The sequence below is a fragment of the Balaenoptera acutorostrata genome, chromosome 10 (assembly GCF_949987535.1).
Source record: "Balaenoptera acutorostrata chromosome 10, mBalAcu1.1, whole genome shotgun sequence".
Lineage (NCBI taxonomy): Eukaryota > Metazoa > Chordata > Mammalia > Artiodactyla > Balaenopteridae > Balaenoptera > Balaenoptera acutorostrata.
Genome location: NC_080073.1, coordinates 14,846,520 through 14,870,438, shown reverse-complemented (window position 1 = coordinate 14,870,438; position 23,919 = coordinate 14,846,520). Strand labels below are relative to the sequence as shown.

Genomic DNA, 23,919 nt, shown 5'->3' with positions numbered 1-23,919 from the left:
TACATAAAAGAATGACTAAAATTTGCGCTATATCCTCTTAGCAAGGATAAGCAAGCCTTGTCCTTGCTAAGACTGATTTGAATGTATTTCTTTACCTCAACTCTTGTCCTACTTTATATGGCATCAGCAAACGAACTGAAAGTCACTTAGCTAAATAAGCATCATGTTTATATTTTTAACTAGCTTTTACTTTTTTAAAAAATAAATATATTTATTTTATTTATTTTATTTTTGGCTGCATTGGGTCTTCGTTGCTGTGCACGGGCTTTCTCTAGTTGCGGCGAGCAGGGGCTATACGTCTTTGCGGTGCGCGGGCTTCTCATCGCGGTGGCTTCTCTTGTTGCGGAGCACGGGCTCTAGGCACGCGGGCTTCAGTAGGTGTGGCACACAGGCTCAGCAGTTGTAGCTCATGGGCTCTAGAGCGCAGGCTCAGTAGTTGTGGCGCATGGGCTTAGTTGCTCTGTGGCATGTGGGATCTTCCTGGACCAGGGCTACAAACCATGTCCCCTGCACTGGCAGGCAGACTCTTAACCACTGCACCACCAGGGAAGCCCTAGCTTTTACTTTTAAACAAAGAAATTATTTGCCTGAGTGACTTTCTGTAAGTTTACTGAATTTATTGGTAATGGTAATAAATATACATCTGCACCTAGAAAGAGAAGACTAAAGGTTTTGTGGTATACACAAACAGAAAATACGTATTTATTTAGTACCTATGAATTACAGGTATTGTTGAAAAATACAAAAAACATAAAGAAGAACAGCTACCATTTGGGGTTACTCATTATCCTCTAGTCTTATCTCAACATTTTTAATACATTTAAAAAATTTGATTCTCAAAACAAACTGATATTATTACTACTGTTATCCCCATTTACGTGGAAATTTTCATAGAAAGCAAGCAAGTGCTTCCAAAGGAACAGAGCCAACAAGAGAGAGCCAGAACACAAAGCAAAAGCAAGCTGACTTTAGAGTTCATGGTCTTAAAACCCCTATATCACTTGACCCCTATATCACTTAAGCAAAAAAACTTAGCTTTTACAGTCTATTTAGAGAGTGAAAACTTGTCTAAAAAGAAACTTATGACAAAGGAGCAAAGGCAATACAACGAAGCAAAGATAGTCTTGTCAACAAACGGTGCTGAAGCAACTGGACAGCCACATGCAAAAAAAAAGAAAAAAAAGAATTTAGACACAGACCTTACACCCTTCACACACACACACACACACACACACACACAAAATTAACTCAGAATGGATCACAGACCTAAATGTAGAACAAAAAACTGTAAAACTCCTAGAAGATAACATAGGAGAAAATCTAGATGACCTTGGGTAAGGCCATGACTTTATAGATACAATATCAAAGGCAGATCCATGAAGGAAAGACATAATAACCTGGACTTCCTTAAAATAAAAAAACAAAAAACAAAAAACCTCTGCTCTGTGAAACACAATGTCAGCAGAATGAGAAGTCAAGCCAGAGACTGGGAAAAAATATTTGCAAATACACATCTGATAAAAGATTGTTATCTAAAATATGCAAAGAACTCTTTAAACTCAAGAATAAGAAAACCAACAACTCCATTAAAAAATGGGCAAAAGACCTTAACATACACCTTACCAAATAAGATATACAGATGGCAAATATACATTTGAAAAGATGTTCCACAGCATATGTCATCAGAAAAATGTAAATTAAAATGAGATACCACTACACACCTATTAGAATGGCCAAAATCTGGAAGACTAACACCAAATGCTGGCAAGGATATGGAGCAACGAGAACTCTCATTCATTGCGGATGGGAATGCAAAATGGTACAGCCACTTTGGAAGACAGTTTGGCAGTTTCTTACAAAACTAAACATACTCTTATCATACAATACAGATATTGTACTCTTTAATGTTCACCCAAAGGACTTGAAAACTTCTGTCCACATAAAAACCTGCACACTATATAGTTTATAGCATCTTTATTCATAATTGCCCAAAATTGGAAGCAACCAAGAGATTCCTCAGTAGACAAATGGATAAATAAACTGGTATATCCAGGCAATGGAATATTATTCGGTGCTAAAAAGAAATGAGCTAACAGGCCATGAAAAGACATGGAAGAATCTTAAATAGATATTACTAACTAAAAGAAGCCAATCTGAAAGGTTACATACTGTGTGATTGCAACTATATGACATTCTGGAAAAGGCAAAACTTTGGAGACAGTAAAAAGATCAGGAGTTGCCAAGGGCTGGAGGAGATAAGAATGAACAGGTGGAACACAGAGAATTTTTAGTTCAGTGGAAATATTCTGTATGATATTATAATAATAGATACATGTTATTATATATGTTCCCAAACCCAAAGACTGCACAACACCAAGGGTGAACTCTAAGGTAAACTATGGTCTTTGACTATGACTCGTAAGTGTATGTTCATGAACTGTAAGAAATGTACCACTCAGGTGGGGAATGTTGACAACAAGGGAGGCTATGCATATGTGCGGGTACATAGGAAATCTACCTTTCTCTCAGTTTTTCTGTGAACCTAAAACTGATGTGAAAAAAAAGTCTTAAAATAAAGGAAAATTCAAAATACAAGGCAACATAATGATTCAGATAATGATTCAGTAGAAATCAGGATCAGAAGACCTGCATCCTTGATGTAGCTAAGTAAGTTACTAAACCTCCCTGCATATGAGTTTATTTATTTTTTATTTTTTTAAAATAAAATATCTTAGTTCCCTGACTGGGGATCGAACCTATGGCCCCCTTCAGTGGAAGTGTGGAATCCTAACCACTGGATCACCAAGGAATTCCCCATATAAGTTTATTGATGTAGGACATAACTGCTGATTTTTAATATTTGGGGAGACAGAGAGAGTACTGTGAACTGTAGTGTTTGAGAGGACAGGTGTGATAGAGAAAGCTACATATCTTACTCCAGTTTCCCTAGGACACAAAACTAAGAGTGAAGCAGGTAAATACAGGCAGCAATGCAGGATCATATCTTATTACACTGGCCACTGACTCACTTTAAGCCAAGGGACACACAACAGGTAGGGTGGCATCAGTTAGTCATATAGACTGTCTCCAGACAGAAACCACTTGGGAATAAAAAGACTTTGGAAGGAAAGAAAATGGGATTTATCTGCTGGCTGCCCCTTTGTCAGTGGGGTTGTATTATCTGGACCTTTGGCAGCCAATGGAACTAAGAGAAGCTGAGGAGACAGAGACACATAAGGTGTGTCTGAAATGGTGAAAATCAAAGTAGGCTTGGGAGGATGGATGGAATTCAGACAAGCAGATTGGAGTGCAAATCTTCTGCTAGATACTTGGGGAAGAGACTCTAGGCTTTCATCTGGCAAGTCTCTGAAGGATGTATTCTAACAAAGATTTGCAAATTATGAACATTTGTTTTCTCTTTGGGAGTTACACAACTCTTTACTGAAAAGAATATTTGTGCTCCTTCCTAACAGGCAGACAAAATAAAAGAGATAACATATTTAAGAATTCCTTCCATAAATTTTGTTGAATTTTCTGGTATGTGCTTCCCCTTGTTTAGAACTGATTAAAGATAAAAAGTGTATTGTTCTTTGCAGAAGATGATCTACACTATTTAGTAGAGAGACTAGATTTTATTTTCTGTGCCCATTCAGTCATCTCTGTCTTGAGATAGCACTTAATTTTTATTCTGTCTCTATCTTTTTATCTTTTTTGTTATTTCTTTTTTGGGTTATCTGTTGAGATTTTTACTACTCTGATGATTTTATAAGGAATAATAAAATACATCTTAATAATCCAGTGATTAAACCTTTAAATTTTCCCTGTACAGAGGTGTGAGATATTTTCTGTGTATAACTGCCTTTAGAGCTGTTTAAAATTATTGACATAAAAAGACAGAAAAGGAACCTTTGCTTTGATTTAAATGAGGAAGCTTACGTATTTACTTGTTTGTAGATCAGTTTTTGTAGCTTGTTAAAATAAGGAATTTTTAAAAGATAGCTTATTAAATGACAGTGAGATAAGCATAGATATTATACCTTAACTATGCTAATCAGGTGCTAAAATTATTAAAATGTAATGTCAATATTTGATCTAAAATGGATTCCAGGAATGTAAATTGATACAGCCACTATGGAGAACAGTATGGAGGTTCCTTAAAAAACTACAAATAGAACTACCATACGACCCAGCAATCCCACTACTGGGCATATACCTTGAGAAAACCATAATTCAAAAAGAGTCATGTACCAAAATGTTCATTGCAGCTCTGTTTACAATAGCCAGGACATGGAAGCAACCTAAGTGTCCATCAACAGATGAATGGATAAACAAGATGTGGCACATATATACAATGGAATATTACTCAGCCATAAAAAGAAATGAAATTGTGTTATTTGTAGTGAGGTGGATGGACCGAGAGTCTGTCATACAGAGTGAAGTAAGTCAGAAACAGAAAAACAAATACCATATGCTAACACATATATATGGAATCTAAGAAAAAAAAAATGGTCATGAAGAACCTAGGGGCAAGACGGGAATAAAGACACAGACCTACTAGAGAATGGACTTGAGGATATGGGGAGGCGGAAGGGTAAGCTGGGACAAAGTGAGAGAGTGGCATGGACATAAATACACTACCAAACGTAAAATAGATAGCTGGTGGGAAGCAGCCGCATAGCACAGGGAGATCAGTTCTGTGCTTTGTGACCACCTAGAGGTGTGGGATAGGGAGGGCGGGAGGGAGGGAGATGCAAGAGGGAAGAGATATGGGAACATATGTATATGTATAACTGATTCACTTTGTTATAAAGCAGAAACTAACACACCATTGTAAGGCAATTATACTCTAATAAAGATGTTAAAAAAAATTAAAAATAATAAAATAAAATAAAATGGATTCCAGTGGGACATTTTACCTAAAACTTAAATTGTGCAGAGCCAAAATTTATACATACTTTCCTACTTATCTAATTCATTTTAATCCAATCTATTTTACATTTTCTAGATATCAGTAAAATTAAACTGTCAATTAAAATTTCATGGTCTACAGTATTATCTTTAGACAGAAGTGGAAGCAATACTCCAGTTAATAATCTAACTATAAAAATAGAAGTACTGCTCTAGTTTCAGCAATATGAAATTGTAATTGCCCAATGTCCTAATTTCTCTGACTTTAAGAAATTTAGCTATTGCTAATCTTCTATGTCCTCAAATTTTGTGATAGGCTATGGTCGACAATTAAACAAAAAAAAAATCAGAGCCTTCCTCATTTGCTATTCATATGGGATCTACATAATATAGATCTGTTTTTTCTATATGTAGGTAAATCAAAATTTGGAAATACATTAGATTAGTTGTAGTGATAAACTAGATGTGAATGCTAATACCTATTGTATTTATGAAGCTTGTAATGAATTGGAATCACGTACAACTTAGGAAAGCAAGGGTAAAAACATTCGACATTAGTCTTTAGACTAATTCCTTAGAATGACACAAAATTTGACACACATGTTCCAGGTAAAAGACTCCTAGGAGTTCACTTGATGTTGTAGTCTATCTTCCTGATGTTTTATTCACAATAGCTCATCAAGTAGAAGGCAAAGGGTATGAAAGTAGAAGGCAACTAGTCAAAGCATCCATTACTTTCGTTTTCGCTTTATGCTACTAACGTTCCCTGACAGTGGGAAGATTGAAACGTTGGATGTTCAATCACACTACATAGTCTGCCTTCAACTTATCAGTTAACCTTGAAATGTTTACATATGTTGGTGGCTCAGGTTTCTACATTTTCTGTTTTCTAATGTGACTATAAAATCTCCCAATGTCACTTGACTATCAGACACCGCTTGTAGTTCTGAATTTCCACCTTTTTAATGCCCAAATGCAATTAGAAGAATAGTGTGATACATTACAAATGCTAACTATTAATTTTTCTATTGTTGAATGGTCATAATATATCTATACATGTAAATGTCTTTAAATTCTAATTATTATGTAACATTTTAAATGCAATGCCTTAATTTGTGATTTAATCATCTGAATAGAATACTAAGCTTTGGTAATTTGGGGGAAATTTTTCTATTTGATTGTGTGAACAGGTGAAATATTCTAATTAAGTGGATATTTGAGAATAGACACCAGAGAGGAACAGTGTTATCACTGAACTGTGAAATGATTATAGAGGAAGAGTTAAAGAGCAAACATACATACACCGTAAGTCAAGTATTAGAACTTGGTGACACCGAGGACCGATAATCATATTGTAGTTAAAGCCACAAAACATACTGTTGAGTCCAGTCAGATGAAAGTGTTTTTTAAGACATCAGGCAGGAGTAAGAATCAAAGCGAGAATTGAAAATGCTGGTCCGAGTCATGGAGAAGAGCAAAGACCAAAAACTAGTATCAGCAAAGAAAAAGAATAAGATTAATAGCTAGCATTTAATTAATTCAATTCTTATGACAACCCTATTTCCATTTCTAAAATAAAAATGAGAGCATTGCGGATCGGAAAGACTGACTCCACAAGTACAGACACGAAGTGGCATGAATTCAACAAAGGGTCTTAGGCAGTGAAACGTAATGCTAGGAAAAATCTTCTGCCATTAGGCTCCTTTCAAAAAGCCTGGCATATACCTCTCAGGTCCCTTTGTTCAAACTGTATTGTGACAAAACACTTCCTTCTTTCCCTGTTGTTACTGCTCATGGAGTTACAGAAGTGCTTACATTCTTTGGCAGAATGAGAAAATGGTTCATTAAAAACCTACTTATTGATGGCTAACCAGGAGTAGGGCATAGACAGGGCTGAGCATTTTAAACAGTTTATATCATTTACTCCTCATGACTCAGTGACACAGGTAATATTAATATCCCCATGTTACAGATGAGAAAGCTGAAGACTCTTGCACAGTTGAGTAACTTGGACCCAGTAATACAAATATTAAATATTAGGGCTCAGATTCAGTCACAAGCAGTTGACCCCAATTCCACGTTTGCTAATAACTCAACTACATTATTGCATAGGAGAGTGTAACAGAAGAAGAAAAATAATCCTTAGTATTAGTATTGCCATCATTATTACCTCATGTTTATGGTTAAAACTCTCCTATAGTAGGGTAGATCAAACTCACCTTTAAGATTTCACAAACGCTTAGAACTCTGAGGAAATGTGCATATATGCACACACACAAATGTTCCATCACATTTTGGGGAGTTATTGGATTCCCTGAAGGTCAGATTATAAACCTCCAATATTAAAGATCATTCTATGCAAATACAATTTTATATATATGTATATATATGCTCAAATTTGTGCTCTAAGTAACTATATTATTAGTAAATTATACTTTGTAAACTTGAAGTGAAAGAGCCCTTTTTTTTTTTTTTTAATTTATTTATTTTATTTATTTTTGGCTGTGTTGGGTCTTCGTTTCTGTGCGAGGGCTTTCTCTAGTTGTGGCAAGCGGGGGCCACTCTTCATGACGGCGCGCGTGCCTCTCACTATCGCGGCCTCTCTTGTTGCGGAGCACAGGCTCCAGATGAGCAGGCTCAGTAATTGTGGCTCACGGGCCCAGTTGCTCCGCGGCATGTGGGATCTTCCCAGACCAGGGCTCGAACCCGTGTCCCCTGCATTGGCAGGCGGATTCTCAACCACTGCGCCACCAGGGAAGCCCAAAGAGCCCTTCTTAAAATAAGTGCTTCCTGGTGTAAAGAGAAAGGCATGGTTGGAATCTTGGTGCTACACTACCGAGTGCGTACCTTAAGGTACCCACTTCTTTCCATGCCGCAGTTTCCTGACTTGTAAAACGGGAATGATAACAATAGTAAGCCCAGAGGTTTACTTAGTAAGTCAATGAGTTGACATTTATTATACACTTAGTAGAGGACTTGTGCAGAGTCAGCTTACAATAATAGTTCACAACCTGCTTGTGTTTTGACCAATGAGTTTAGTCGTGAAAAAGAATATCCTCGATATTAACATTCTCTATTTCTTACATACCTATTGTAATATCTAACATAGTGCCTGGAACACAATAGGTATTTAATAAATATTTGTTGAGTAAATTTAGAAGGAAAAAAGTCTTAGCATTGTTCTGTTTCCAATCAGGCATTAAAATTGCTATTAAGTTTTTAGAAGCCTTACCATATTCCATGGTACCAGATATTTTCATATATGCTTTTATGATCTATTGTCTATTAGCAGTGTAACCTCAGCATTAAGTGCTAATTTACATATATATCTGTATTATATGTAATCAATCACTTCACTGTCTTTTGCTTTCTTCTCTGTAACTTATATTCTGTTTGCTAATAATTTATGCAAATTTCCATTTTTATCACCAGAGTGTTTTCTCAGGTTTTCAGTTAGCCGAGCGTATCTATACTTGTGGCTGTGTTTTGTTTTTAAATACCAGAGAGTCTTGTATGAACAAAGACAATATTTTAATGTACTTTATTAATATATCCTTTCGAACCCTCCAGGTACTATTTTAAAATATCTTTTAGAATATTTCAAAAGAAGGATAGAAAAAGTCAGTCTTTATCTTTCTCTATGAATGTTACCAAAACTATCAATTAAAATGTTCCAGTAAATTTTTACATGTGCATCCTTCCCTATCATTGAAAACGTCAATTGCTCAGTTTTCTTAATACAGTTTGATGTTAATTGGGTGTAATTTCTTTTTTTTTTTTTTTAATAATTTCTACTAAGCCGTGTTTTGGTATGTGAGAGAACTGGAAATTCTCACTTTTCTTTAATAGTTTTTGTTTAATTATTCTGCATAAATTTAGGGCTATGATTAGATAGTTTGAGACCATCTACATTGTTAAAGATTAAGTTTTCTTACTATATTTTAACATCTCTTATTAATGAAAAAATAGTAAGTTGAAATATTCATACCATTTATTATGTTATAAAATCTCTATAGTTAAATGTCTGGCTTTCTATATCCTAGGGCACTAGGGAGAATTACTTTTTTAATCATCTAGTTTTAATAAATGATACATTGGTTTGGTTACTAGTTTGGCTATTTTCATAAAACATTTAAATCTAAGATTTTTTATTCTTTTGCACATTTTTACATATTGATCTATGAAAACAAAATGGATTCTTACTTAGACATAAAGATAATCTTTACAGACTAAAGTTCGATTTATAATGAACTGAGCAATGTTCTCAAACTTTATTGTACATACTAATTACTGAAAATCATGTTAAAATGCAAAGTTTGATTCAGTAGGTCTGGGATGAGACCACATTTTGAGGAGCAAACACCTAAGACCATCTTAAGGGCCTCTAATGATGACTCAGCAGATATTTCTTGAACGTCATAGTCAACATGCAGAATTATTTACTACAAGTGACGCAAAGTGATGGTTCTGGAAAGAGCATGAGCACTAGAGATACTCAGTTATAATTTTCAATTCATTCTTTGATGCTTATTAGCTGCTTAATCTTGAGCAGATTTTAACTTTTCCTAGTCTTAGTCTGTCTTCTTATTATCTGAAGCTTGAGAAATGTCGATTGATTGACTAAGATTTCAAAAGAAATAATCAGTTTCAATGATGACGATTTCAGTTCAATTTAACAAACATTACTGAACATACACAATGAGCCTGAAAAGGGTGGTGGACTTAGGGTAATATTAAACCACAGTTTATATGAATTGTCCTTTTCTGAAAGCTAAGTGAAAAATTATGACATATAAACATTGGTATTACTAGCTGGGAAGTTTGTCTGACAGCCTTTAGCTATCAGCAGATACATATTTCTTTAACATTTAAAATGTTTTTTGGCCAAAATTTAATGTTTCTGTGTTGCTTGAAATTCTTAGTTATTCCTAAATTCTAGAGGTCAGTGATGCACCCAAATGTTTCTCACACTGACCTCTTCTAATTGAATCAGGTGAAGAATTGTTTTTGGCCAGAAGTTTGCTGCATACTAGAATAGCTTTGTTACTGTGTCAATAACGGTATGATTCGATTGTTAGTATAAACTGGGATCAAGAAATCTAGACATTTCAGAAATTAAATAAGATGTCAAATGTTCACTGTTGGGGAATACTCCAAGAAAATGACTTAAAAGAAATCTGATTATGTGCCATGGAACATTCTAAACCCAGATGTGGCCCCTTCCACTCACTTGACAACAGAATATGGAACTTGTCACTGACAATACACCCAACATCATAAGCTGGTTTCATACAAATTGTAGTTGGCTGATGTTCTCTGTGTTTCAAATTGGGTAATTAATTATATTAGCTACATTTCCTGTAATACACATATTAGAAACAATGATATGTTTGCAATGAAAGAAATACTGTTTTGTTATTGTTAATGGATGTGACATGCATGCCAACTCTCTTTCCTTTCATTCCTTTAAAATCGCTGTCATTACAAATGAGTTTTCACTGCTTATTTTTCTGCAACTCTGACTACCCACTAGTGTTTGTTCTTAGAGCTGTATTTTTAAAAGGTCGTTAATTAAATTTATAAGACATAAAATCGGGCACATGGTTTTTGTTTTGTTTTGTTTTGTTTTTCATTTTTTGTCTCCTTACTAAAACATTTGATGATGATTTTGTCAAGAAACCAATCTTAGGGGTTCCCTTGATTACGACACTGTTCTGATGTTTGCTTTTGACTATTTCTGAGTTTCAGAGAAAACTTCATACGAATCATTTTTTGAAAGACTGGAACTTCTTAAATAGCTCTCTCTCCATTGCGTATTATATGAATACATGTATTTTAGGAATATTTAATTCAGTCTGGTTCTTGAAGCCTTCATTCATTTTACTTCTCTCTTCCTCTTTTTAATGGGACAGGCCACATAACAAGATGGCCTGAGCCCCCTGGCTATGGAACCCCATGGATGGTTCCTTCAACTCGCTAGCACAGGCAAATATTGTCATGGTTGAAAACCCTGTTGTTTGGTAGCTGAAAGTCCTAAGTAAAAACTGGTCTATAAAGCCACAGAGTAAACAATGTGAAAATTGGGCTTGCGTTTCTCTAACGCCAAGTTCAGTTTTCACCAGAGTTGGTTTTTCAAAATGCATAGTAACTAGTTGCATTTGTTATTAATCAAGCAAATGGGCACTGTAGCACCAAGCACTCATTTGATTTTTAATGTGCATTGAAATCAGCAATGATAATTCAAGTTATAGCAAAATAATTATCAGTACTGTGTCAGAATAAGAGCAAATGTCATTTATTCTAATATGTGGATTCACAGATTGCTCACAATTAAAAGCAGGATAATAGGAAAGGAATACATTCATATTAACAAACGCACCCATGGTTTCAGTAACGCTTTAAAATGAAAATAGGTGGTTAAGACTTACCAGTTTTAAAGAGCCTTACTTATGTTAGTTATACATTTTCTTTTTAGAGTGTTCATCCTGAAGGATGGCAGCCTCAAGATACATAACGTTACCAGGTCGGATGCCGGATCATACACTTGCATAGCTACAAATCAGTTTGGTGTTGCCAAGAACACTGGCAGCCTAGTTGTAAAAGGTATTTTACTATCTTCATTGTGCTTGATGAACATTGGAGATATGTATGCATATCATGACCTCTATCACAGTTGTCAACCCTGTATCATATTGTATATGTGAAATGTTTGATTTCACATTTTATTTAAGAGTTGTGTTCCCATATTCATTAATAGCATGCTCACTTTGCCAGTGGAATAACATGGTAGATGTGAATACCTTGGCAGTTGAAAAGCTGTCCAGCGGGTAATTAGACAAAACTAAAACTTGAACTAAAAATTTTGGATTTCCACAGATGCCTCAGTGTGGGGAAGCCATGGACATTTTGTTGACGTCAGTGGATAATATTTTTTTTGTGAAGTTTCCTTCAGAAACTCATTTTGTGTAAAAGTTTTACCTGGATGTAAGGCTGCCAAGTGCATAATCAGTTCATTTATTTCTATAACTCTAAGTACATAACTAGTGAAATGCAGACTCTCTTACCTTCACCTTAATAAGCAGTTCTTTGCAAAGAAAAAAAAAATTAAAACATTAGCGTCTCTTTGAGTTATTATTAGATTCCCATCACAGTAAACACATACGCTCACACAACTTCAGATGGTAAAAGTGCATACCTTAGTCTTGAGACTTTTAAACTAGTATCAATCCAAATGCAATTACATATATCACCAAAGGACATAATTAGCATTAGATGCATCTATTCCCCATCTTTGCTACTTTATTTTATTGAACCTCAGCGCATAAAACTAGTCTGTTTAGGGGGAGCCAGGTCACTTTTATCATTTTATTGCCTCCTGGATGACAAAAATGACTGTCTTGAAAGATGAGTTTGAGCAGCTACTTAAGCCCAAATGATTAAATTCAGCAATTGATGCTTTATCATCATTTCTATTAAAAATGATTAAATACAATAAAAAGTAGTTAGCTGCTATACTTCTACTATCCTTTAAAATGTCTCCAGGAAAATAAACTCATCTTTATCCCTGGAAGATATTTCTCCCAACTTTATCTCAAGACTATTACATTATGCCAACAATTGTCTGAAACACTCAGGGGAAATATAAATGATAGAACTTGTATCAAAATTCAACCAGTGTAGCATATTTTGAAAAACTTCACTTCTTTAAGATTGTATTGTCATCAGGTTTTTAAGACAGGTATGGACTTAATGTTTCAAGGAATGTGCTGTAGCTATATTTAATAATAGGGAATTTCTCCAGCAAAGTTTTGGTAATACTCATGTACTAAAGAGTGTGAATGCCTTATGTTTGAAGAACTAACATGTCCATTCAGGAAAAAAAACAGAGGAGATTACCTTATGTCAAATTAAGAAACTACAGGTGGTATGCACTCATTTTTATTACAGCAGAAGATTAAAATATGGTAGAGGATAAAAAGGCATTGCAGTTAACTCTTACAGGTATGGAGAAATCCAGGAGGAGTTAAAATATGAAATTTTAAGGATGAAGACATCAGTAGTGGAAACGTAGTTTCTCAAAGAAAGTTTTGGTAGAATACTGGTGATGGGTGAGTAGGACCAATAATTTTCCTGCTAAAATACAATGATGGGGATGCTTTCACCTCAGAGACTAAGAAAAAAAGTTAATAGATTGAGCTAAATGGATAGTTTCTTTTCCTCAAATGTTTCTTTAGCCTTTAGCTAAATGCTGTCTTAATGCTGTCACAATTAGTAATTAATGGAAGAAAAGTAAAAGGAGAAGACTCACATAAATGTGAGAAACTCAGGAGCAGCTACTAACTTAGTTCTAATTATGGAATTTGGATATTGTAGAGGTGAAACATAGCCATGTTTCTTACTAAATAGGTTCCTAATTCTCAAGATAGAATCAAGTTGATATGTATTTTGGGATGTTCCACAAAACACACCATAATCCTCAGGCACTCCACTCTGTCTATGAGTAAGAAAATAACTAAGATTACTCAGTTAAAAAACTGATATATTTTTGCTTATTTCTAGTGTTTTTTTGCTGGAGCTATTGAAACAAAATTATCTCAATCTACATTCCTGGTCAACTTTATCTTTTCTACTCTTTCTTCTTCTGTGGCACATTTCATCTTCTTACAAAGGATATAATTCACTTATTTACATGTATTTTTTTCCCTTTATTTTCCTTCCTCTAGAAAAGAAGCATAAAGAAGGCAGGGACATCACGAATTCTAGTACAGTCCTGGGAACTGTATGTGTTCAATAAATATTTATTGATTGAGTGAAAGGATCTCACCTCATTCCCCTTAGTTCTCAGAGATAATTTCCATCCTGACTTCCTTGCTCTAAAATCTACAAGTTTTCAATTTTTCAGGGTGTACTCTTGTTAGAACACTTCACAATAAAGAACATCAAAGGCAAATAACAAACTTGTAAATGCTATCACTTTCCCAATTTTACGGTTTGTAGTTACATTATTCTAATACATAGAGAACCCCACACTCTGAAAGGGGGGACAAATATGAAAATCTGAAAGACTTCATGCAGAGAACTCACTGTTCTGGTATTTTCAGCATAATACCAGAGGATGATTTACATATGCAAAAAGGGCTTATGTCAATATGCATGAATATCAAGTTATTTTCACTCATTTATATCTAGTAATGGGAAGGAAATTGTGTTTGTTATTTTTAACCTTCATGAAATATCCATGTGCCATTTTAAAGGGATTTGGGATTTCTTGCTTCTTTGCCATTGACAGTAACCATCATATGCAATATAAATAAACACATACATACATAATAACATATACATTAAAAAAACTACATAAACACAAAATGTGTACAGTATGGATAAAAGCATCTTTAGAAACTTTGCTTTATTACTGATCTGTAATGTATAATCTTTATTAAACTGTGGGATTTTTACACAAATACAGTTCTAAGATAAGTCTATCATTAGCACAGCTTCTTAACTAGACTGCTATCTCTAGTTCCTTTTCATGTGGGAATGTTAAAGGTATCACTGCCAAAATTATTATTTTATAACCTACAAATTTGAAGCTTTAATATGAGAAGGAATCATAATACTATGCATTGATTCAAACATTTTCTTGACTGTTAAGAGTGTAGCCATTTGGCTGTTTGTTAAGACGATTTAATACTTCTCTGTGTATGTATGTATGTGTGTGTGTGCACCTGTGTGTGTTTGTATGTTTGCATTTTCTTGTCTATAATGTTCATCTGATTGTCATTATAGAGTCAAATATAATTTTATTTCTCAAATCAAAATCTTACAGTGACCTTTCTGGTAATAGGGTGGTAAGGAGCAAATGAGAAATTTCAGTAAAGCTGATAAAACAATCATCTTTCTTTGAATTTACTTATCTGCCTCAGTCATGCAAGAAATGTTGTTGTTAGATAACATGTAAAAAGATAATAGTTACAGGAGTAAGATATTTTCCAGCTTAGTTTTTAGCTGATATGGCTTATCTGTGTCAAGAGGATTCTGAAGTTATCTGCACTGTATGTTGGAAATTTCTATTCCACTATGCAACAGGATAAAGCAATTTGCTATTCAACACAGGGAGTGCAATTAGCACCAGCCTTACCAGAGCCCTGGCAGATGCCCAGTGTAATTTGAGGACATGTTCCATAGGCACAGACAGAGAATGGAAAGGAAAGGGAGTTTAAATGTTTTCAGTCTGGGGGACTTAGTAAAATTACAATGTGTACATACACTAAGAGGTGTATGAAAATCACATAAAAGGGGAAATTATTTGATCTGGCATTTGGAAAATTATTAAAAAGCAGAGTAACAGCAGGCTATAAAAATGATCTTGTTTGCAGGCAACATTTGTTTTTGTTTCCCCACTAGAGAAGTTTTGTATGTCCAATTATAGGCCTCATTGCTTCAGCATTATTTTCAACTGAAATGTCGGAACTTGGAAAAGCATATCTAATGTGCAAATTAAGTTTATTGCTGCTCATTTAGTTGTTTATTCTTTGTGATAGAAGTCTTTATTTTATCAGCATGGAGAGTGGCCTATCCATTTTCTCCAGCAGAATGAGAGTGTTCACTAATATTGTTCTACATTTACTAAGAGAAATATCTAGATAGGTAGATAATTGGAGGCTTTGTGGCTTTACACTGCAGTTTAAAAGATTTCAGGTGTTGAGCCCAGCTGTATCCAGAAGCCCAGCTTCACTGAGTAAACCAAAAATACAATTTCATAGAAATGACAAGACACAATGGAATACATCCATCTTTTTGTAGTGGTTGAAGTCTCCCAGTACTGCTAATATCTTTCCCCAAATATTTAATTCTACATTCCAATTTTCTACAAGAATGAATTAAAACATTTAATAGAAAGAAGACTTTGATTTAAAAATTATTAATGGAAGTATTCTTAAGGTGAAAAAATATATACTGAGTTTTTATACTGTCTAGAAATGAAGTTTTCTTCCCCCCTCCAGTATTGAAAATAACGCTGAGTTCTTGAGACCTGAATTCCATAATCTCTTCAAGTATAAAGGAGAAAACAAACAAAAAGCTTTCATGTAAGCAAACACAATAATATCAATATTATTTTAGTCTTCATAACAATTTAGTTCATAGTCTTTTAAAAATGTAGCACATATCACTCAGATGAAATTTCCAGGCATGTTAAGCAGCCTTTTTTCTTTTAAATATATATTATATAATATATAATGTAAAGGACATTATATATTAATTATAATTAATGAATTATAAGTCTGCACTTTTTTATTATGCAAGAAAGTTTTCACTGAACCTATTATTGGTTAAAATTTTGCTTTGTTTTATTTATTCTTAATAAAAATAGGGGGTTGTATAGCTTGTGCTTTATACCAAATAAAGAGGCCAGACAGATGAGTACATACCACTTCTTAAAGAGATGAAAAGCAGAAACTTTGAAATTAGATTAACTAGTTCAATTACTAACTAGCATGAAATCCTAAAGAGTTTGTTTTTGCTGTTTGATGTTGTATTCTTTATTATTATCATTAACTACACTCTATTAAATATACATACTCTGCTCCAGGCACTGTTATAGCTGCTTTATGTATATCATCTCACTGAACCCTCAGAACAACACTTTGAAGCAGATGATCATTAGAGATTAAGGCATAGACATCTGAAAGTACTTGCCAAGGTCCCTTGTTATTAAGTGGCAGAACTCTTTTTTCCCTTCTAGTAAATTTATGTAATCATACTTACATGAGACACTTTTACATGACATTGTTTAAAGTTCAAAGAAAATAAAACTATAGTAACTTGCAGATATTAGTACTTCCCCCTAAATACTTCAGTTTTCCTTTGTTAAATAGAGTTCAATATTTGTTTATATCTTTATCATTTGAGGTAAACTTTACATATATAATGAAATACATGTCTTAAGTGTACATTTGCTGAATTTTGGCAAATGCGTACACCGGCGTAACCCCTAACTCTACCAAGATACATTACCATCATCCTATAGAACTTCCCTCATGCCTCTTCTTAATCAATCCCTACCCCCACCCCAGTCCTAGAAGCAAGTACTGTTACGATTTTTTTCTGCCATAGATTTCATACAAATGCAATCATACAGAATATACTCTTTGGCATCTGGCTTCTCTCACTCAGCTTAAATCACTAGCTATCAACCTTCTGTTTTTATTAAAAATGAACAAAACTAAACAAAACTTTACCAACAGTAGGTTTAACCTGTGTAGTAAAAAAAAAAAAAAAAAAAAAAAATCTTGAATTATAAATATCTTTGTCTCCAGTTTCCTTCCCAAACTTGTACACACTTGTGCCCTGAGTACTGGGTTAGGAATTGGAAGTTCAGTAATTTTTTTCTTGATGCCAGTCTGAAGCTAAAGGAAGTGATTAGACTCCTGTGTTAGTTGGGCATTCTATTTCTAAACGAGCACAGTGGTCACTCAAGCTCTAGTGACATTTCTTTAGGAAAAAAGTGTGTCATTACAACATTAAGAAAAAGATGCAAGCTCTGTTTTAGGTCTGTGGATCCTGAACACTCAAGGAAACAGTTATTAGCAAATTCTTTCAAGCCAAAAAAAGGAATGGGGTAGGAGTGGGGCAAGGGGGTGTAGAGGGGAAAAATAATCAAATGAATTGATTGATGCTCATTCTCCTCTTCTGGATTTTATTTTCTCATTTCATCTATCCTTATCCCAACATAAATGTTCAGAAGAAAACATTTTCTATTAGGTCCTGTAGCCAGGCAAAGTAAAATTTTCTCATTCCATCCCTTTTAAAACTACACAACACTTCAACCTGATATTTTACTACAACCCAGCATAAAGTTACAGTTGGAGGACTGAGCGAATGCTATCTATTTATAGGAAATATAAATATGATCCCATAAATAGTCATTGCCTATTATGTATTACTGCTTTGAAAGTGAGTAGTTGGCATATTTAATTCATTAAGCAGAATCTACAGTGCATGCTCTTTTTAAATAGACGTCAGGCTCTGTTTTGATTACTTGTTAATATAGAAGATCTGTGTTTACATTTTACATTATTACTTGCTAGGGAATTTTTCAGTGTTACCTTGCATGATACTTAGACTTGTTTTCTCATTTAGACAACTCAAATTTTAGACAATTACTTTCTCCAGACAATTCTTCATTTGTTTCTTTTACTCTGGGGTTCAGGGTAGTCTTTTAATATTTGTTCTAAATCATTTAAATATTGAAGTGGAAGATAAATGGGTAATGGTAACTGCAGAGAAACTGTAATATACTGACCATGGTTACTTTGTACATTGGAATTAAATCATACTCTGCCTATGGTGGAATATAATATAAATACCAAGTACTGCATGTAGATTTTAGTGGATATAAAACAACCTAGCCTACTGTAAGTATATGTACAAAGAGGAAAAATGTATTAAATAAAGATTAAAAACTCCTCCATTTCTTGCTTGCTAGAGGTGGGGAATTGAAGACTCTATCACACTGATTTCCTTGTTTGTTTGTTTTCTCTACAGGGTTTATTTCAGAGTACTAGCTTTGATTTTCCTGTGCTTGCTTTTCCTAGAGTTAGTAATTTTCTTGTTTGTTTGCTTAGCTTTCTACGGAATTGGCAACAATTCATCCCTCAGTTCTATTTCAACTTTCTTCCTTTAATTATCAATCGACCTTTGTGTTGGGGAGCCTGGTCTCCTAATCACCATACCTTTCTCTTGACGTACTGCATCTTCCTATGGATTTCTGAGAAACAATTTAAGAAAAATGCAATTCTTTTTGAGATCTTTCATGTTTGAAAACGTCTTTACACTATGATTACATTTGATTGATGGTTTAGTTGGAAACAGAATTCTGGACTGGAAATCAGGAGTCTTCATAACTTTGGAGATGTTACTCTGCTCTAAAAGCTGAAGCCATTTTGATTTCTGACCTGTTGTTCGTGACATCTTTTCTCTCTCTCTCTCTACGAGTCTGTTTTTCCCAGTGTCCCACAATTACATGATGATGCGCCATGGTGTAAATTTATTTTCAACCTTTTCACAGGGCATTTGGTGTACTTTGCCATCCTGGAAACCCGTAGTTCTTGGTCCTGGAATATCTTCCCAAATAATTTAATAATTTACTCCATTTCCTTTTTCTGAAATCCCTATTATTTAATAGATTTCCTAAACTGGTATTCGAGTTTATGCGTGTGTGTATGTATGTACGTATGTAACTATTTACCTATCTTCGTATATAATATTGTATTTTATATAATTATATATATATTTAGATACATATAATTTATATACATGCTCATGTTATATACACACACACACACACACACACACATATATACTTTTGTTTCTCTCTCCTCATATCCATTTTATAGCTTTGTTGCTCTATCTTCTAGGTGATTTTCTCAACTTTATCTTCCAGACTTTCTATTGTATTTTTGTTTTTGCTATTTTGAAAAAATTTCTAAGTGTCCTTTTATTTTCTGGCCTTGCTCATTTTCTCCCCCTTCCTCTGAAAATATTGCTTGTAGTTTTTCTCTTTTCTAGTTTATTTTTTATGCATGGTCTCTGTTGTCCCAAACTACTTTCTTCTCTTTCTTTGTTTTAATCCCTATCCTTTATTAAAAGGTGTACAAAGATACTCTGTGCATCTGTTGCCTGCTCATATTTAAAAGTGGGTCACTAAAAATCTTACAGAAAGCTCTGATCAAGTGTGGGGATTTTTGAATGATTGGACTTCACATTTAGATGATCTGGCCAAGATATTTCCTTGGAAAACTCTAAGGTCACTATATTTGGATCTTCTCTTGTAGGCTCATCAGATCCCTAGGAAAACTGTCCCTCACCTCCCACCCAGGTTTCCTGCCTGCAGAGCAAAGGCCCAGCAGACAGCACCCTCAGAACTGCATAAGGTTACAACACATGGATCTCAGCCCTCACCCTGTACATGTTTCCTTAATTCCCCTATTTTCAGTAGGAGCCCCCCACCCTTAACTGTGCTTGGTGACCAGCAGTTGAGACCCTCTGTTGCATATCCTCTCAGGAAAGTAATTTGCTGGTCTTTTTCTGAGATGGGAAAACATTCTTGAGACCAAATAGCATCCTATTCATAAATTCCAAAATGAATTAATTCATAAAGACATGCTAAATAAGTTTTCTCCTCAGCCTTCCCACTGCCAGCCTATGACTGACCTTTACAGTAAGCCAGTTAGAAGTCATTCAACTTCACTCCAGTTCCTCAAATTTTGTCTCCCCTTTTCGTCTCTGTTTTGGTGGATTAATGTCTTAGAAAAATAATTTCTTTTGGCATCATTTATTAGATGTTTATAAGAACTTGAAGTAAATACTATGTAATCAATTATCATCGCCAGGATGTTGTACATCCTATTTTTTATTGTGATACTATTTTTCTCTGCTAATATTTAGAAGAAGTCAAGCTTTAGCTATTTTTTGCTTAAACAAAATTTGTCAAGTAATCTAGAAAGCACAATTTGGGAGATTATGGGTCATGGACTCAAATCTTCCACTTGTACACTAGATATGATTCCCTCTCACATTCAGGGACATTCCCTCTCTCTCTCTCTCTCTCCTTACCCCCTCCCTCTCCCTCCCTTGTCTTTTTCATCTCTATTATCCCCTCTAATGCATCACTCCCACCACCATACTTGCATATTGTTACTCTCATCATTAAAAAGCTGTCATTTTCTGACCTTACTTCCCCTCCGGCTACTGCCATATTTGACTCTTCTCCTTTATATCAAAACTCTTTTAAAACGTTGTCTATACGAGCTTGCTTTTTTCAATCTTTCTGGTCAATTCTGTTTTGAATCCATGCAACCAGGCTTTTTTCCTACCATTTCATCAAAACTGTTCTTAACAAGGTGACTAGTAGCCTCCACACTGTTTTATCCAGCGGTCAGTTCTCAGTCATCTTACTTAACCTATCAGACTACTGATCACACAGTTCTTGATACACATTTCTCACTTGGCTACCAGGACATAGTAATTTTCAGGTTTTCCTTTAACATCTTGAGTCACTCCTTTTCAATTTCCTTTTCTAGTTCTTCTGAATCTTACCAATTTCCTAAATTTGGAATATCACAGGGAACTTTCCTCGAATTTATTCTCTGCCATAGCTATTACCACTCACTTGGTAACTCGTCCAGTCTCATCATTTTAAACAAAATCTACAAGCTAATTCCCAAAACGATAATCCAGTTTAGTTATCTATCGTAATCCCAAATCCAACTGCCAATTTATCTTAATTTCCAATTTACTATATCCTAACACTAACCTCCTAATTCTCACTCCCAGAACTTGCTCCTGCCACAGTAAATCCCCACTATATTAATGACAGCCTACACCGACACTTGCTCAAGCCGAATCCTTGTAGTCATTTTCACTCTTTTCCTTCTTTCAAACCCCATATCCCATTGTCCAACAAATGGCCTCAGCATCAAGATATGTAAAGAATCTAACCAGGTCCCACAACTTCAATGACCAAACATTAGTTTAAACCATTATTGTCACTTTCCCAAAGTGTGTCTCTAGCACAGAGATACCCAACTAAGTTTATTTTGCCTCCTAGGGGACATAGGGCAACGTGTAGGGATATTTCTGGTTGTCACAAATGAAGGATCTACTAACATCTAGTAGGTAGAGGCCAAAGATGCTGCTAAATATCCTATAATGCACAGAACAGCCTCCCCACCGCACTCTGAATCCACTTACACATACATGCAACAAGATATAATCTAGCCCAAAATGATAACAATATTGAAATTAAGAGACTCACCCATAGCCTCAGAAGTATGGGTCTCAATTCCATCTTTGTCTCCCTTCTAGAAGCTTGAATGTTCCTATTAAATTGTAGATGAGTTTTTTGCCTCTGTTATGGAAATCCTCTAAAGGCTCCTCAGTTCAGTGTTGTTTTATTTGCTCAGTATTCACACTGATGTACACCTGGAAGAAAGTAAGGGTTCAATACTAATTAAATGGTTTTGAATAAAATATTGAATAAACAATTAGTATATTTTTATGTTAAGGGTTTCTACATCTGTCCAAAGTAGTGCTCACTTCTTTTTCCAAATGACATTAACTATCATACTGTTCAAGCTATTATCTAAAAAGCTACTGATAAATGGCCTAAATATTTCCAACCCTACACATAATCTATTACAAAAAGTTAATAATATTGGCGAAACTTCTGTCCTGACTAGTTGAAGTAGATTTATCACACAAACATCATACCAATATCAATCACAATAATGTAAAAATATTTTAAAAATAAAAATCTCAAGCAGAAATTTTGGTGGTCTCACAGTGCCAGAAAGAAAAAACTGGGGCTCATAATCAACCAAATAGAATGAGGCCAGCTAAACAATTCAATCTTGAATCAAGACACCTAAGGGACTATGCCCTAGTAATAAAAGAAGAGCAAAATTGACCAGGACTTAAAATCACTGACTTCAGACTCAATTTGTATCAATTCCTGACTAGATTCTGCTCTTTTTCAATTGCCTGCTTAAAAGTCAGTCTTCTTGGGAAAAATACAACAAAATGAAAATATTTACATTTTGAGCCACAGTGCCTGACATTTCATAAAATGTTACCAAGAACAGCTGGAGCCAGGACCAAATGACCAAAACCCAGGGAAATATCAGATAACAGCAACAAGTCACGGCTGATAGAAATATAGAAGCTATCACACAAGGGTTTTAAAATAATTGTGATTAGTATGGTTTTTTAAAAGATGACAAGATGGAGAATTTCAGAAGAGAAATGGCATGTATTAAACATCAGTTGGAAGTTCTAGAAGTGAAAAATACAAAGGCTAAAATTAAGAACAAAACAGACTGACTTAACAGCAGATTAGATATGGTAGAGAAGAAGATTAGTAAAGAGGAAGATATGTGAATATAAGATATCCAATATGGAGAGGAAATGCAATAGGAAAGACAAAAAAGAACACAAAGAATATATTGTTGATGGTGAATAGCTCTAACATACATGAAATTGTGGTTCCCAAAGGGGCAGAGGAGGGATGAGGGATGACCAGTTTGAAGAAAGATTTTCCAGAGAATTAAAAAAAAAACTGAAAATGACATCAGCCATCTATTCAGGAAATCATATGAGCCTTAATTAGGATAAACACAAAGGAAAGTTTAAATAAGCACATAGTAGCGAAAACAAAGGAAAGAAAAATCATCCCAATTAAAAAAAACCACATTATCTTCAAAAGAATAACAATGACAATGACAGTTGACATAACAACAGAATTAAGGGAATCAAGAAGACAGTGGAATGACATTTTTAATGGTCTGAAAGACAATACCAATAAAATTCTAATCCCAGCAAAATATCCTCTCAAATGAGGACAAAATAGAGATGCTTTCACCAAACAAAACCTCGGAGAACCTATCACTCAAATCTGCACTAAAAGAAATGATCATGAAAACTCCTATAACCAGAAGCAATGTGGTCACAGATTGAAGAAGAAATTAAGAGCAATGGGAAGAGTTAATACGTTGATACGAGGCTAATTTGAGATTCTGGGGAATTAGGAAGAGGACCAAATTTTAGAAGTTTTTATTTCTAGTCTTCACAAGTTAACTAGTGAGAGAAAATATCAGAGACTTTCATCACCTGTTTTAAGTGTTATTTATACACTAATTTCCTTTATATCAGTATCTTAATAACATTTCCAATAATGTCATAGACAAATGAAGGCAGAATCACATGTTGCACAGAGGGAGATTTGATGATTTTTCTTAACATTCATTCGTCAATCTTTTGAGAGGAATTGGTAATTCAGAACCACCTGAGCAGTTATTATTCTGAACAATGACCCTGAAAGATTATCACTCACAGATGGAGATTTCAACTGAGTTAAAAGTACAAAAGAAACAAACAAAAAGTTACCAAAAGTAATATTTTCTGGATGCTCAGGAAAGACCAATTACATGATGGATTGCCATCCCTGGCTTGTAA

At 34.6% G+C, this 23,919-nt stretch overlaps 1 protein-coding gene across 1 annotated transcript in view; it reads left to right on the top strand.

The window, feature by feature from the left end:
* The window catches only part of CNTN6 (contactin 6), a 290,431-nt gene that overhangs the window by 236,014 nt on the left and 30,498 nt on the right, over positions 1-23,919 (top strand). The window contains exon 12 of the mRNA XM_057555124.1: positions 11,384-11,511. Coding sequence (XP_057411107.1) covers positions 11,384-11,511 — 128 coding nt within the window. The remainder of the gene's footprint in view (positions 1-11,383; positions 11,512-23,919) is intronic.